The sequence below is a fragment of the Varroa jacobsoni genome, unplaced genomic scaffold (assembly GCF_002532875.2).
Source record: "Varroa jacobsoni isolate VJ856 unplaced genomic scaffold, vjacob_1.0 scaffold_713, whole genome shotgun sequence".
Classification (NCBI taxonomy): Eukaryota; Metazoa; Arthropoda; class Arachnida; order Mesostigmata; family Varroidae; genus Varroa; species Varroa jacobsoni.
In genome coordinates, this window is record NW_019213615.1 from 136,845 (window position 1) to 152,844 (window position 16,000).

General features: G+C 40.2%; 4 protein-coding genes across 4 annotated transcripts; 1 reads left to right on the forward strand and 3 right to left on the reverse strand.

The window, feature by feature from the left end:
* Positions 1–146: 146 nt before the first annotated feature.
* LOC111262924 (huntingtin-interacting protein K) lies at positions 147–1,375 on the reverse strand. Its single transcript, XM_022837556.2, has 2 exons — positions 1,007–1,375; positions 147–369 (listed from the first exon to the last, which is right to left on the reverse strand). The coding sequence occupies exons 1-2, from the start codon at positions 1,187–1,189 to the stop codon at positions 205–207; spliced, it is 348 nt and encodes a 115-aa protein (XP_022693291.1). The 5' UTR covers positions 1,190–1,375; the 3' UTR covers positions 147–204.
* A 194-nt stretch (positions 1,376–1,569) lies between these two features.
* veli (L27 and PDZ_signaling domain-containing protein veli) lies at positions 1,570–5,874 on the forward strand. Its single transcript, XM_022837554.2, has 5 exons — positions 1,570–1,812; positions 2,934–3,013; positions 3,228–3,347; positions 3,649–3,796; positions 4,899–5,874. The coding sequence occupies exons 1-5, from the start codon at positions 1,776–1,778 to the stop codon at positions 5,099–5,101; spliced, it is 588 nt and encodes a 195-aa protein (XP_022693289.1). The 5' UTR covers positions 1,570–1,775; the 3' UTR covers positions 5,102–5,874.
* An 875-nt stretch (positions 5,875–6,749) lies between these two features.
* Positions 6,750–9,389, reverse strand: LOC111262921 (uncharacterized). Its single transcript, XM_022837553.2, has 3 exons — positions 8,835–9,389; positions 7,939–8,119; positions 6,750–7,110 (listed from the first exon to the last, which is right to left on the reverse strand). Exons 1-3 carry the CDS (start codon positions 9,247–9,249, stop codon positions 6,972–6,974), a joined length of 735 nt encoding a protein of 244 aa, XP_022693288.1. The 5' UTR covers positions 9,250–9,389; the 3' UTR covers positions 6,750–6,971.
* Positions 9,390–14,347: 4,958 nt separating this feature from the next.
* Positions 14,348–15,788, reverse strand: LOC111262923 (uncharacterized). The gene has a single exon (XM_022837555.2). The coding sequence runs from the start codon at positions 15,613–15,615 to the stop codon at positions 15,124–15,126; it is 492 nt and encodes a 163-aa protein (XP_022693290.1). The 5' UTR covers positions 15,616–15,788; the 3' UTR covers positions 14,348–15,123.
* Between the last annotated feature and the right edge of the window lie 212 nt (positions 15,789–16,000).

Sequence of the window (16,000 nt, forward strand, 5' to 3'; positions counted from 1 at the left end):
TGCCATAATCAACGAATTACTTAATAAGGAATAAGAGACTGTAATTGTTCACATGAAAATATACGTCATTGAAGTGCACCCATATCAACTTATGCGAGAAAGTCATTACCTACAATAAGGAACCAGAATAAATGAAAACAAATGCATCCAGCGCATGTACGAATTTATATAATATATATTATTACGTTTATGTACGTCGAAGGCTCAATTATTGGTAAGGTCGAGAAGGGCTTGCACAAGATCACCACCAGCTTGTCGAAGGCAGGTTTCGGCTTTGTTCTTCGGTAGTTCCATCTCTCGAACGATCACGTCAACGTCCTCCTTGTTAATTTTCACAGCTGCCAACTTTTGTAGGTGCTCTACGCGTTTCTAGAAAAAGTTGAAATATTTTCGTTTTTTTTTAAATCAGCGTGGAGAGGTATTTTGTTTGCGGAATTAAGGGCCCGCCGTATACAGCTACACACGATTGGTGATTGTGGCTGTTATTCTTCTGAAGCAATATGGTTTGAAAGCTGAAAGAGGACAAATTTTGAGACTAAGCGCCCCCCGAAACATGTATAAAAAAGAAAGAAAAGCCGCATAATAATAATGCACGAAGGTGCTTTTTATAAATTGTGGCGGTTGCAAGTTGAACACACAATCCCAAGGACTAGCTCCTAGCGTAAACAAAAATACACTTGCGCTGCTTTTCGACCATTCTACTCTAGATGAGTTGCCTATAATTGCAGACCATAATGAAATAAAATCCTTTTAATATTTAAAATGTAGCGTACTGCTCAGGTCCGAGCACAATATGCTCTGAAAAATGATATATTTAAATTCCAGTCAACCATCTATTTGTCTCTAATTTTAATGCTCAAATATTTATTCCAATTCAGCTTTGTCGTATGCCGTTGTTTTACGGTTTCTATTCCTTTTTTCAGGCTGTGAGTATCCTAGATTTCATGAGAGCATCTGAAAGTGGAAATAGGCGTTTACCATTCTCTGATCAGCGCGCTTGACTAACCTGCACTTCTTTATGTCGCTTTTCCGTAATTGCTTTAAGAGCTATTTCGAGATCGCCTCCACTGAGCTCCTGCTCTTCGTGGAAGTCCGTCACCTTCTCCAAGTCCGCCGCGTTCGACGCATCGTGTTTGGCTAATTTTTTTTCCTGAGTTTCATCGTCTACGACTTCTTCCGCAGGCGACATTGCGTTTGATTCGATTGTGTTCTTAGTAGGTTATTATCGTTTGTCTCTGAAGAATAGTCATAAACGTCGCACACGCAGTGCGGTTTATATGCTGGTCTGGAAAAAACTATGGACCAGACAATCGGAATACAATTCGCAAAGCCTTGTTTGCTTTCATGTGGGCCGTGCTTTATCGAACGCGCTTTCTCACCGGCTGGCATAGAAGCCTTATTAATGACTAGCGACCACACCTTTCTGGTCGAACAATCGTTTAGCTTCAATTTGCAAAGCTAGATTTCGATTATTTGTGTTCCAAGCAAAGTTCAGAAGAATTTCTCAGGATCAGAGTTAGGTGCACTTAGATCCAGACGTCTTTTAATCTGCTGTGAATCTGTCAACAGCGTATGCTTCTAGGCGGAACGATCATGGTCAATATTTATGTGTATGACAAGTGCAACAACAGTTTCATAGAAAGAAGATAAAATTTATGATCTCCTGATTTTTTTGCTGAGTGGGGCCTGCTCAATTCACTGCTGGATTGTGTTTTTTTTTTCATAGTGATTCTGATAAAGTTCGTCGGGCCACAGTTGAAGAGTGAACAATCACCATGGCTGCGATGGAAGAATCGCTGAACCTTGAGCGAGGTGACAAACTATTCGAATACACATTTTTCCATCAATAACAATAAAATTGACTCAGTTCTACATCTATTCGAACTTACTAATGCCGTTTTATTTGTAAAGTATTTCAAATCTTGCCTCATCTACTTGATTCAACACATATTCTAAACCTTGCAGTTGTTAACTAAAAAAATACGTAAATGATATATTATGAGCGATGGTCATAATTTCCATTCATCGATTTGACAGACTATACGCTCCGGTTTCGTATGCGTGCCAGTAGAAAAAAGTGACGAAATATCTTTGCTCCGCCGACAAAAGGTTAATTAAGATTCGTGTGGCACAGTGCGTGTGTTACGTTGGATTATAAGTGCAGTAGTTAAATTTTATATGTTTCTACTTTGGAACAATGTGGACGCTGCATTGAATAATTTAAGAAACGTGCCATTTCTATTGGCATGGAGACTAATGCTAGTCGGAATGTCAAGTTGGCCAAAAAATGTCAATCTATTCCTAAGACGTTGCCTGAGTATTTTCTTGGAGCACAACATTTAAAATAATATCGTTAACAATATACATTAAGGCTTTAACGTCTGTGCATTGCTACACATGATCATTGTTTGGATACGTGCACACGTGTATGCGCTCGAATTAGTTTTCGCTGCGTTTGCTTGATTAGAAAAAACTTGTTGTTAGTTTAACAATATTTGACTCCAGAGTAAAATTAGAAAAAATGCCCTATTTTTTTAAAACCATATTCCGTGTGTAACTTTCGTTAAATGTCTTTTGTATAAATTCAACTTAAGTGAGCTGAAGAATGTAGCTAATGTATCTGTAGGAATTACAAACATAGCGTAATCGTCATTCGTGACAATCCAGTTGGAAAACGCACATTATGCGTATTTTTATGAAGATAAACAATTCATATTTTGCAAAGCACATACGCCACTTCTTTTATTGGAAACGACAAGTTCTAAACTCATATAGAATGCTGATGCCTCCTGGACACAATCGTTCCACTGTTAGCCAGTGCGTAAGCCGAGAATATTTGAGCCTCGGCCGGTAGATTGCCCCTGACACGTTCAACAAACAGTTTAGCTCCAGAAATGACACGGTTGATATGGACGCTGTTTTTTGCTTCACAGATATTAACCGAGCTGTGGAACTTCTTCAAAAGCTTCAAAGATCAGGTGCCGGCGGTGAGAAGCTTGCAGCGCTTGAGCAGGTACTTCGTTTACTATGGAATGGTTATCTATGATTACTTTATATGCATATGTTTACGGTGCAACCTTTTCTGTTAGTTCTTCTTTTTTTTATGTTGGAGTAAATAGTTTAGGCGAGGTTTCTATGCCTATGTTTGTCTTATCAAATCTAATGTGCTAATTTATCACTGATAATATATTGTATGACTAGTTAGCTCTTATTCTAAATTCATGTAGGTCCTCAACTCGGAATTTCTAGCCGCTGTGCGTCAAGTGTACGAGCAAGTGCATCGTACTGCAGATATGGGCGCTGGGCCAGCTGCCAGCGCTGATATTAGAGCTTCTGCCACGGCCAAGGTATCTAACAACAAGATCCGACTACTTTTAGAACTCGTGACCGAAGCTTTCGATCTTTTTGGGTAGTACTTAAGTAGGAAGAAAAAAGCATAACGTATGACTTCAAAAACGCAGCTATGCTTTCATCACCTCACCTACATTTTAACGTGATTATATTGTGTATCGTGCTATGAGCTGGAGATTGTTAGGGGTATGGGAACTTGTTTAAAGCGGTAATGATTCAAGTTGTGGTTATAAAAAACATGGATATGCTGAAACATGTCTTTCTACTTTGTGTCTTTTTACGACTGTTGGCACATAGGCAACTGTGGCGGCATTTGCTGCGTCTGAAGGTCGAGCGCAACCGCGAGTGGTACGACTCCCGAAAACGGATGAAGGCCTCGGTTTCAATGTAATGGGTGGCAAAGAGCAGAACTCGGCGATCTACATTTCACGAATCATACCTGGCGGTGCGTTCTATTTTGTGAGCTACATTTGTTGATAAATTTGATTAAGTTATCAATCGTTGTACACACGAGGTGCTCTTTGCGGCTTTTTTATTTATGTCCACACAGAAAATACGTAATAACGGAAGATATAAGATTAAAAAACGTGCGCATACAAAAATGGTTAAAAAGGAATTTAACAACCTGCACTTTGTTTACTTTTTTTTATTAGGGAAAATGAGATTCTCCATTCTGCACTTGATGAATAGATAGACTCCCATTCTTGGAAAAGTGCAGTTAATTAGACAAGCATCGCTCGGGAGGCTAAAGAGAACTGTTTTCAACAACTGGTCTCAGCGCTTTATAGATGAACATTTCGCTTAAAGCCTCAAATCACATTTTGGACAGTGCCACAGTAAGCTTAATGTATAATGTGAAAGCCCCAATCTCAGGCAAGCCTCCAATAGGCGCCTTAGAGTATTTGCCACAACTTGAAGGGTCTGGCCCGTTAAACACTGTTTAGTGAAACGATTAATACAGACTTTTACTCGATGCAAGTTGCCAAATTAAGCCAATAGATTGACAAAAAAACACCTTGGACAAATAGAGGGCGTCTCAAAATAATTCTGTTACGTAACAATGTTAGGCCTCATAAGGCTTTGGCAAACTTCTCCCTAACTGGTTGTCCCTTGAACGACAAGCACCAACAGCTGTTTAGCATTGCTTTAAGGGCTTGCCAGGATGGCTTTAGTCACCTGGACTCTGATAAGTTATAAATGACATTTCACTGCGTTTGGCTTATAGCCCAAACTTTGCTCGACTGGACCATTCCAATACATGCAGCGCGGCGTGAACGATAAACAACAATTAAGAGAAGAAGTAGAAATCTAAAAGTGAGTCTATAAATGAATAGCCTCTTTCGTTAACCAAGAAATAGATTTAATGTCCGAATAGAAGGGGTAAACCATGAAGGGTCAAAAAAAAACATTAGTTCTTTCCATGAGCTAGCAGCGTTTAAATGAGATGAGATCAAAACCAAAATTATTTTTTATTGAGCGCACATTTTATAAAAATAGGTAAATTGTAATGCCATCTCTCTTCTGGTTCCAACTGTTTTTGTTTACAGGCTTGGCAGAACGGCAAGGGGGGCTCCGTCGCGGTGACCAGTTACTTGCTGTAAATGGCATCTCCGTCGAAGGGGAAAACCATGAACGAGCCGTGGAGTTGCTTAAGCAAGCTCAGGGTACCGTCACATTAGTGGTACGCTACGCGCCACATGTGCTTGAGCAAATGGAGATGCGATTCGACAGGCAGCACCACAATAAATAATCAGAATAACAGCAGCAACTGTACGAAGTCGGAGTGACCATGTTGTGGAAGCACACTATGAAAACGTAGATTCTCATAGATATCTGAACACATGGCCAAGATCACGAGCACTTCTAACGGGATGTTTCTAACGTCTTGTTTTTAACCTAATCTCATCGGCGTCTTTATACATGTGTCGAATACATGCATCGAGGCAAGTTTTAACATTAGTAAAAATAAGGTATAAGGTACCAGGCCTCAGTCATTGCAGAACATACACTCGAAAGTAATTGGTTCCGAATGCTCGTTGTTTCCAGATTTTTTTTGAACCCTGCGATCCCAATTCAACTTAAAGGATAAGTTCGGCAAGGGACATCTCTTGAAATGGGTATAGCTTGAAAAAAATGAATCATTACACATTATATTTAATGTTTGCAGTAGTTAAAGAGAGTCACTTTAATATCTGGCGGTGTTTTACATATTATCTGTTGCCAACGAGATTTCTCAGGTGTATAAGGGTTACCAAAAAAACACAGAGCCGTAGCGCTAGCTCGAGAAATATCTGATTGCTAGAATGCGATCAGACTTACAGCAGTTCATTAGACAGATGTTCAGTATTCGTGAATAAAATGTGCATGTCGTAGATTTATTGGCACATACAAATGCAGAATTGAGCTGAAACTGCCATTAAACCATATTCTATTTGTCGACCAATGTTCCACTACTACCTTTGCTAATGTCAGACTTTGGAAAGAAGTTGCCTTAAATAAAACAACAGTACCAACGCACTTATATACTATCGCTTCATAAAGAAGGAGTATGACTTTCGCGTTTAAAAGAAGTAGCCATGACGGTATGAAGGTAGAGGTTGCATTGTGTCAGACGGGAGACAGGGTTAAATGAAACATTTTTGATTCACGCTGATGTAGGGCGCAAATTCCTGTTTTAAAGTACTTTTGCATACGATTGACGGGGCAGATTGTGAAGGGAGGACGAAATAAGAGGCAAGAAGTCCTACAGAATGCGAGTCAACTGAATGACTGCTATTCTTCTTAGAAGCTTGTTGGACAATGGCTTTATTGTGTGCATTCCATACATAACGCTAGTTATGATGCTCTCGTTTTGGAGCCGCGTTCAAGGCTCCACATTAGAGGCAAACATTATAGTTTTAGGCCAGTACGATAAACTAATCGAATTGTTATGTGGGGAGCCAGCTCTGCTAAAGCGACAGATAATAACAACAACTCGCTCGAACTGGAATAGCGTTCTTTGTTGGCTTCAGGGCGATGTTGTTTAGCAAACTTCTTATTTTCTATTGATTTTACTTGTCTAATTTGTCAATCATACAGTTTTAGAGTTTAATAACTACACTGCAAGTGACTGATAGTGCCCGTTATCAATTTTACTGTAATTAACATCTTAATTAAGTCTATTACATCTATACATGATACACATAATTATGAGTACAATACCAGTATCGCATCGAAACGGTCGTGCTTATTGATTTATGACAGCATGCCATTGCGCGCGTTGTTGACATCACGCTTTTGTCTAGGCACGATTAGCCTTCACTTAACGGCCACAACACACGTATTAAAAATGAAGAAAGTTAATATTAGACATATTATGCACACACACACGAAAAAAAGGTTTTGAAAAACATAGCAAATTGGAGTAGTAGAAACTTTATTTAGCTACACAATTAGCTAAAATTTTCAACGATACTTATGAGTTTCGGCTAAATATAGTAGAATTTTATCGTGTTTAAAACAGAATGATGTATGGTCATATGATAGACAGTTGAAAAATGAAATTGACGTTTAAGATATATGTATACTATAAGTGTAGATAGATATACATTGGAACAAAATAATTTTCATCATTTTATTTCTTAGGAACCTAAGAGGTCTTCCTCGCTCATCTCGGTGGTGAAGAACTTCGAAAGGGTGTCCTGGAGCTCGATAAAACTGGCTTCGAACGCGGACTTCATTACTGTTGCACAGGCAGGCTCCTTATTTCTGCCAGTTGTGCTGCAAGGCAATTCATTTGAACTAATTTTGTAGACACAAGCCCTAGTCAGTCATCAGACAATTAATTACTCGGCTCCTCCTTTCACTAAGAGCACCTTTTCGAAACATTTTTGTCTCAGTAGTTGTTTGAGCGTGGCCTAGATCGCAAACAATTTGTTTCGCGAATATCGTAAGCTTTAAGCGATAGTAGAAACATGCCAGGCCGAAAATCAAGTGCAAGTTGTTACCAACAGACGAAAATAGCTCTTTGTTGACTGACATAGAAACCGCGTGACAGTAGAAGTTCGACGTGCACTTCAGAAAAATTAACAAAGAATTTACAAGATATGCCCTTTCGCTATAGCGGCAGCCTTCCTTTGAGGGCTACTTTTCTGACCGTTCAACTGATTCTAACTAAAACATGTATGTATTGGGTGTTACATAAATTGGAATTCATACTTACATTCATACGCTACAGGCTTTCTTATTCAGCAGAACCACTGCTACCCAGAATAAAATTCGAAGAATACTCAGTTTGTTGTTTTTAGGTTAGGTTGAGAGATTTTAAGTCTTCAATTTAAATCTTAAGTCACCTTGTATGGCGTCAAAAAGCGACGACATTTTTCTCTTTTTAAGCAGTGACTGCATTCACAAATGACTTCAATAAAGCACACGAGTTGGTCTATCGTGTAAGGGATAAGCATTATAACAATATAACTACTATTATATTTAGAAAAGAATGCTCCTTCCACAGCTTCTTTGATATACTACAATAAGCGTTAGCAGCCGTTACTTGGCACCGAGAACATGAAACGACATAATGTGAAAGATGCTAATTAAGACACAAACCTGTGCAGGCATCCGAAAAAAATATGATATGGCGTTAAGTCTGTTAGCTGGTAAAGTAACTTAAACGGGATTCCGCCACGGCCGCCCTGTGCCGTTTCAAGGAACGTCGAGCAGTCTGCAACGATTTGCGTAAGAACTCGCTGATTGGACAGGAGCTCTTTGGCTGCCTTGTGAGGTTCACCTACGTTGATTATAACAGCATGAAATTAGTGAAGTCTTCCTTTGGACTCAGACAAATTAGGTGTAATAAGTACTTCATCCAATAATAGGCGAAGCTACCTGTTATAAAGGGCAGTTTTTTAAACTTTTAACCATGTGATATTTGTATCCAAAAGTTAGTCTAACTGAGTTATTCCACTGCTCCTTTTTTTTATCCTCATTTGGATGGACGGAACTGCATAACTAAAATAACGTTAGCGACCAAGCTGAATGCTGCTACAAACATATCGCTGTCATCATCATACTTCGATGTGTTTAAACTGAAATAAGAGTCTAATGCTGGCAGATCAGCAGCAACAGAGTTATTTCCACGTTCGATGCCTGTTAAAATCATTTTGAAGGACATATGCGAATACTAATATCTGACGATGCTAAATATAGGCAACAATATCGACAAACATGCGAGGCGGCAGGAAAGCTACCTCGAAAATAAAATTCCAGCAATATTCCTCAATCTAGCTGCAAATTTTAAAGAATATGACGCACTTCACTACTACATACTTGCCGATAATGGGTACGGATGAAAAATTCATCTAATGGTTAGATCGCTGCTGATGCTGAACCACACAGGCCTCGTAAGAATATATGTCCTTCGACAAACCTTAGTTAGATTGATAGTCAGATGATCGTATCTCAGAGTTAGATGTGCGAACTTTCGTCAAACAAAAAGTACTAACCTATGTCAAGGTAGAACAAGGCATCTTTCACATCGCCATCTTTGTGGTATCTAAAGACACTGTTGAAGTAATTCCTCTGGATATCTCCAGCTTGTTCTAACCATGCACTAACAATTCCCAAATCAACATTTTGGCCAGATTTTAGCTTTGCTATAAGTTCGAGGGCCTCCTGCGTCGAAGCTTCTTCCATGTCTCCGTCCAGACGCTTAGCATTCCGATCAGCCCTGCAGGAGCTATCACATTGCTTGAGAGCTCGCAAGAACGCGCTTTTAAGTGCTAGCACCGCTTTGTCAATAAGATCAATACGAGGAATCTTCGCTTTGTTATCAGATGATTTTGTTGAAGCTATAGAGTGGTGCGTCAGGATAAAAACACCAAAGAACACGCCGTACACACACTTTAGTACTGTCCCCATATTATCGTAAGAAACTGATGATGGAACAGGCAAAGGAGTTACACCTAAAATGAAACACCGACCGCTTAGCTGCCTCCTGTCTTTTACTTTTCTCTAGAAAGATCTGTTTTATTTTCTCCACGATAGTCGCGTGAATAGAGCAACGGAGCACCGGGACGGGCAAGTTAAGTCTCTAGATCTATCTCTACGTTAGGCTTTTGCCTTTGTCGATTGTATGTCGGTCGGTCGTTTCATTGGCGTCGGGTTACCCCAAGCGTCCAGATGTTCTTTTCCAAAAATTTTTCAACAAGGCGCTGCACCAGTTCATAGCTTGAACAACGCCCATCTGATAGGCGCCGCTACCTATTCTCGAAACCGTATTTATTCGTACGACTATATGCGCGCCTATCAGAGTAGAAAAGGTGCAGTATAAAGGTAGAGGTCAAAATAAAAATTACACAGATATTGCTATGTATTTTGTACCAGTGCGAACGGAAGGAGCTGTAGTTTTAGTAGTATAAATCAGCCAGCCATAGCGAAAGTGTACAGGTAGTGGAAAAGTCAGTTATCGCCTTTCTCATTGTAGACTACCAAGATCGTCCAGAACAAACTGTTTGGAGGGGGCAAGCGAATCAGTAGGGTGTGGCGGGTCTATTAGGTCTTCCTTCTTTCCTGGACATAGCATAGGCACAAACAGCGGGTTCTCTATGTAACGACAAGCCAATTGTGAGAGCCTAAGAAAGACAAAGGAAAGAGCCCCTTGTCATGTATTGTCTACCACGCAAATAAATATAAAGCTTGCTTACTAATAAAGGAAGCATCCGCGGTAGAACGCGAAAGATAGGTTGAGGATGATATCCTGCACAAATACTACTAGATAAATAGGATACCATGTATGATGGCCCAATGTTTTTCAGAGGATATGTCTAGCTGACTCGTCATTGTACCTGTAAGACTGTGAGACCAGAATAGTCTCGATTGATGATTGAATAGTCGCACATTAACGCCGAGTGTCAATGTGCGACGCCTCAAGATTGGGCATTATCAAAACAATTGACACAGCGTGTGGAAAGGATTGCGCGAGCCACGCCATAGATGCGATTTTTCTCTCTAATTTTGTAAGATATGTACCGTATTCTTAGTCTGGTTTCAGTGCGAATCTCTTACTTAAATACACATTAAAAAGAAAAACGAAAAAAGAAAAACATATTATCATTATATATATATATATATATATATATATGTTAAAGAAAAAATATATTGTGCTATTATCTACCTTATTATTATTTTAAAAAAATGCAGATTCGAAATGTTACGTGTTCTACTAAAGCGTTCTTTACAAGTATTGCCTACGGGCTTTCAAGTGAAATTTTATAGAATAGAGATGCCCAGAAAGTCAAAATCCAGAAAGCTTTCCTGTAAAAACTTAGTAAGTTTTTAAAAAGCGAGAGAGACTAACTTCGTTAGTCTCCCTTGGAGTGTATACGTTTGTTAAACCTAAATATTTAAATAAAATTTGTCTGTCTCTCGCAGTCAAACAATTTATTTTTTTTTCGAACGGGGATAGCTTATGAAGCATAAGTATAGTACTTAAACGACGGATCACTTTATCATTACATATGAGTATGCAATAAAATCGGATATTTGTCTAGTCACATTACGATCAATCATCTCCCACTGTTTAGCAGCCTCACAAAAACAAAGCTTGGTCACTCATAATTAAAACTTATTATTCAGTGCATAATATTACATAATTCAGTTGTGATTAGCTTGTTGAACTTGACATTAGCTCTTGGTAGAATCACCTGTGACATCTTCAATTAACAAAACTGTTTGTTGTAATTCTGTTACGTGCTCCTTGGGCACAAATGTTCAAGGGCTGCTATGACAAACAAGCAAATAAACCAACAGATTCCTCTATCTTTCACTGAACAGAAAATCGTGTTTGAGCATTCAAAGGAGCGTTCCCATTACACCTTTATGTATTAATTTGCTTTTCTTCCGGAGGCGTATCTCGTCTTACAACCTCATGTAATACGATGTCTGGACAAGATTTCAGTGTGCACTGACCATCCAAGAGACATCTCATCGACAGTAGTACTACGCACAGCGACATGAGGAGAGGCATTTTCCGTGGACTTTCATCTATGCTCTAGTGTATGTTTTTGTACGTACTTAACCAGCTGAGCATTTCTAGTACACTGCTATATCCTGTCTTTACTATCATACAGTCTTTCTATTCTTTCTTTTGCAATGGCCGTCACATATTATTCTCTAGGGCTATCCCTTTTGCTTGTCGCTGTGGGCGCTGGCTTCAGATTTTTTTTGTCAAACTCCCTTTTGCTTTTCGTCAGTTAAAGTTTTAAGCAATTTACGGATTTGTCTCGTTTGGCGTCATCGTATACTATCAGCAATTCCATGTTTGTATAATTTTACTTGTTCCAGTACATTTGTGGACTCGTATCAGAAACAAGCGCAAACCGGATGGGAAGCCTGTGCCACAAACTTAAACGGGGCGGACGCCAGTAGGGAATTTCTTTATGCGACCGTGAGACAATATACACTAGCTGAAAAATCGATACATGAACGAATGACTTAGTAACAGTAGCTTCCTCCTATACCTCAGCAGAAAAGTGACAATTTAATTTTATCTTTAAATGTCCGCAGCGCCTAACCCATAGTAAAGAAGGTGGAGAAAATAGTCCCGCGAAATCTGTTATATTGGAATTGATTTATTCGGTGTACGACTCGGTCCGTAGAAAATTTGGACAACATACAAATAGCGAATCAGACTTGCTTTCAGCAAGTAGACATGATGGTATAATATAGGGTACTGGAAGATCTCAAAAGCGTTTTGGCAATATGTTTTTCTCATTATACGTACACTTCTGGTGTAGATAATGTATAGTAATTACCTGTGGTGTTTCGATGAAAAACCGTTCCGGCTTGCAATTCAATGAACATATCCGCCTTATTGATATAATAGCCGAAGCTAAATGGCGGTCGACGCTAATTTTTAGATAAAACATTATAAATTACGTGGAATCATACCAGGTGGATTTGTGACAAGGTCATTCAGTAGGAATCAAATGCTTGCTCCATTAGCGTGTGCGACTGACATTTGTTCGGTGATAAACAGAAGATGTTACTTTGAAAGCCGATTGTAATGACAAGTACTGTAAAAACTGAAAGTAACAGCCAGAAGATAACGTTGTTTGTGTAAACCTCACGTGGAGAATCGCCGAGGCAGTAGCATAGTCAGACTACGAAACGAGTGCTCAAATAGTCGGTGTTAAGGACAACCATGAGCGTCTGAGCATGTTTCTGCCTGGCCAAATTTAAGTAGTCCGCCATCGTAAACAGTTGGACGAAACGATGATTAATGGCTACAACACACTATACGCTGCGTGGCCTTATAATTTCGAATAAAAAAATCGAAGACACAAAGAAAGGCCACGTCATTAGCTAATAATATTTAGCGGCTTATTGAAGAGGTGAGATTACGATGAGTTCGTCAGAAAGTTACTCTTTAAACAGTCGATTGCTGGCATTTGAGATAGCTAGTCAGTGCGTATACAGAATGAGCAAAACGCGCTGTGAACTTGGCTTATTTTTTGAGGATGTCTTTGTACGATCTGTAAGTTAAAATCGAATAAGATAGAGGGGTCAAAGGGCGCACAACCTTTCCGCTTATTTAACGAAGGCCAGCGCTTTTCTAATCGTCCTGTATTCGTGTAAAATAAACCTGACATGTTGATATTACGTGGGAAAGACATGCAACGTTAATCAATGTTTACCGGTTCATTTCAGTGTTGGCGGTGCGTTGGAAATTAACTGCAAATGTCCTTGAAAGTCCTCAGTGGAATCTCGTTGGCGATGCATCAGAAAATTTCGCTAGCAGACTGTTACGTGGCCAAAAGTGGTTGACGAGAAAAAATGCTCAAGATGCGCTGTAGATAATTTGAACTATCTGACTTTGTGAGTCTTTAACACAATCCATGAAGAACGAGGAAGATAGCTTTTATAGTAGTAATAGTAGTAGTAGATGGTAGATAAGTAGTAGTATATCGTAGTAGATAGTAGCAGATAGATACTGAGGCGTTACAATAGAGAACTACGTGTACTTGTCGCCAAAGTTGGGCAACATAACGTTGGAGTAAGCTACCGGGTGGGCACAGAAAGATCGTGTAACATCATTATTCAATGTCAAATCAAAATAGTCGCGTTTTGCGATAAGGAAAACGGCTAAAACATCGATCTGTGCACTTAGAGGGAGCTGCACTCAGCCAGGTGCTACTGGGACCGCACAGATTAGAAAGTTGACGATAAGCCTGGCACCGGCTGGCACCATACATAAACAAAGCGTAATAAAGAAATTTGTACTGATAGGAGGCATAATTCTTCAGTGTTTTTAATGCTTTTCAGTAAATAATTAAAGAAATTGCTGATACTGGTACTTACCGCACGTTCCACTCAATTCGTTCTACCAATAGGTTACGTAACGACAAGAGCCTTGTGCATTTCGTTGAGCGTTTTTACAGAAACCCTATGGACCCGTTTATAATTTAGATTTATACGAAATTCGTTTGTTACCAATAGCAGCAACAATAGCAATACTGGTGACCATAGTTAATATCATATAATCAAAGATATCGATTTGTTACTTGCCGTAGTTTAATGGATCGAGAAAATCAGGAAGTACTATCACGACGGGGTTGTCTATTCGATTCTATCGTCATTGGCTCGCTCGCCCGCCCGTCTGCCGGCTCGCCTGGTTAGCTAACAGACTGGTTGCCGAACGCACAAATGAGCGCTGATCAACCATCGCTATTTAGGCGGGAAAAAGAAAGTATACGAATATCACGAAATGAATGGCGGGCACAATTCAAAACGAAGTAATACAGTTCACGGGCTAGCATAGCATAGTGTTACATGCCTTAGGACAAGTACGACGAAATCGATTACCGGCATCACAGAGATGAAAACGCTGCAATTAGATCTGTAGCCGCTTAGCGTGATTGACTATTTGCTCGATGGTAACGCTACCTATGGAGCGATCAACAGGTCCTGCTTGACCAGCTTCACGTAGGATACCTAGTGTGCGAAGGATTACAATAGATTTGGAAGTTATCACTGAGCATTTTACTTTATTGTTGCTCACAAAATTATTCATCATACTCTTCTCAATAGTTTCAAGTTGCTAGACCGAGCCAGATCGGTTTCACTTGTGCTATTGTTGTTGTTGTGCTTTTGCGAATCATTGTCCGATTCAGGCAGGCAAGCAGATATTGCGGCAGATTGTAAATTTCTGTTTTTACATGTTCTGGTCATTTCGCGTGTGAAAGTAAATCTGTCTGTGAAATCAGCATCACGAGAATTGGCCTGTAGTTCTGGTAATATATTAGCGCTTTGAGTAGTACTAAAACACTCGCGCTTCGTAACAGCCGAGGTGACTTTACACACCTAGCGTCCGATATGGTGAATTTTAATAGGTGGATGTAGTCTAAGAGCCGAGTCATAGCATAGGTCAGAACGGAATCAATATAATAGGGCGCGTCACAGACAAGGGCGAGACTCGTGATCAAATACCTTTTGCATATAATATTGCTATAATTTTTATTGCTACAATAATGTAGAAGTAATTATAGTTGTGGTCGTTATTGGAACTGTCATATTCAGTTATTCTTTCGGTGACGTGCAAAATTATTATCGTCTTTACTAGAAAATGTCAAATGTCGTTGTAGTTGGACTAACAAGCAAAAGTCATTGGCTCTCCATGCCTTCGTCTATTCATCTTTTTGAAATTCATTCGTCCATATTCTCAGTCAATCATACTTCTTTGGTCGACATAGTTGTCAGCCTTGTAGTGACTTAGTAGAAACCTGCCAATATGAATTAAGATACAACCTTAATACCGCAGATTTGCGAGATGTTGAAGTCCATGCATGCCTGGTACAGCTGAACCTGTTTGATATAGTCACTCGTGTGCTTCTCACCAGCCTCCTTTTGGCACTCGGCGTGCTTCTCCAAAACGGGAGTCTCAATATCGCTGGCAAGCTTCTTGTTCTTAATCTCATCACGAGCGCGATCGAATTTGTAAACACCCTTGTCATCGAACCACCCTTCAGCCTTAAGGGCACAGGTGGTCACATCTTCACGATGCTTCTCAATCTCGGCCTGCGAAGCTTTACCAGCCTCGGGAAGTGGTAGAGACTGCACACACTTCTCAACAACGGCAGCTTTCGTCATGCGCTCACTGTCGGAAGGCTTTAGCTGGCTGCATTTACCCCACTCGATCGTAGGTGGCTTTCCGGCCTCGGGGCCGCCAGATGCTGGGGGGGCTGCCATGGCCATGCCCACGAGCACCAAACCGATAAACGTCTTCATGTTTTTGCTGTGTATGCCGCTAATGCACAAAGAATCTACTGAGAATCACAGGTGCCCGACCTTTCGAACGTCTACGATCCGCTAGAGCTACTCTGAAACGCAATAAAAATTCCAAGCTACAACAAGTTGCTGCAGTTGTTTCTGTTGAGGAGAGCCGCGATGATCGCGGGCTTATATGGCGTCGCCAGCCAGCCTGATACACGCACACCCACAAACACTCACACATATCAGATACATAGGCGGTGGCGATGGCGGTGGTAGTGACGCGTTATACGCTCCCGCCGCCGCAGTAGTCTTAAAAGGGGAAAGGGGAGACGATGCCCATTGCCCCCAATCCGTACGTCATTGCACTGTCAGTTCTATGACTACTGCTGCCGCTGCTTCC

Coding starts and splice junctions, on each gene's coding strand:
- LOC111262924 (XM_022837556.2), bottom strand. CDS start 1,189: ATGTCGCCTGCGGAAGAAGTCGTAGACGATGAAACTCAGGAAAAAAAA. Junction 370..1,006: donor AGCGACATAAAGAAGTGCAG/GTTAGTCAAGCG, acceptor AACTTTTTCTAG/AAACGCGTAGAGCACCTACA.
- veli (XM_022837554.2), top strand. CDS start 1,776: ATGGCTGCGATGGAAGAATCGCTGAACCTTGAGCGAG. Junction 3,014..3,227: donor AGCTTGCAGCGCTTGAGCAG/GTACTTCGTTTA, acceptor AAATTCATGTAG/GTCCTCAACTCGGAATTTCT. Junction 3,348..3,648: donor GAGCTTCTGCCACGGCCAAG/GTATCTAACAAC, acceptor GTTGGCACATAG/GCAACTGTGGCGGCATTTGC.
- LOC111262921 (XM_022837553.2), bottom strand. CDS start 9,249: ATGGGGACAGTACTAAAGTGTGTGTACGGCGTGTTCTTTGGTGTTTTT. Junction 8,120..8,834: donor CTTGTTCTACCTTGACATAG/GTTAGTACTTTT, acceptor TAATCAACGTAG/GTGAACCTCACAAGGCAGCC. Junction 7,111..7,938: donor TTTTTCGGATGCCTGCACAG/GTTTGTGTCTTA, acceptor ATTGCCTTGCAG/CACAACTGGCAGAAATAAGG.
- LOC111262923 (XM_022837555.2), bottom strand. CDS start 15,615: ATGAAGACGTTTATCGGTTTGGTGCTCGTGGGCATGGCCATGGCAGCC.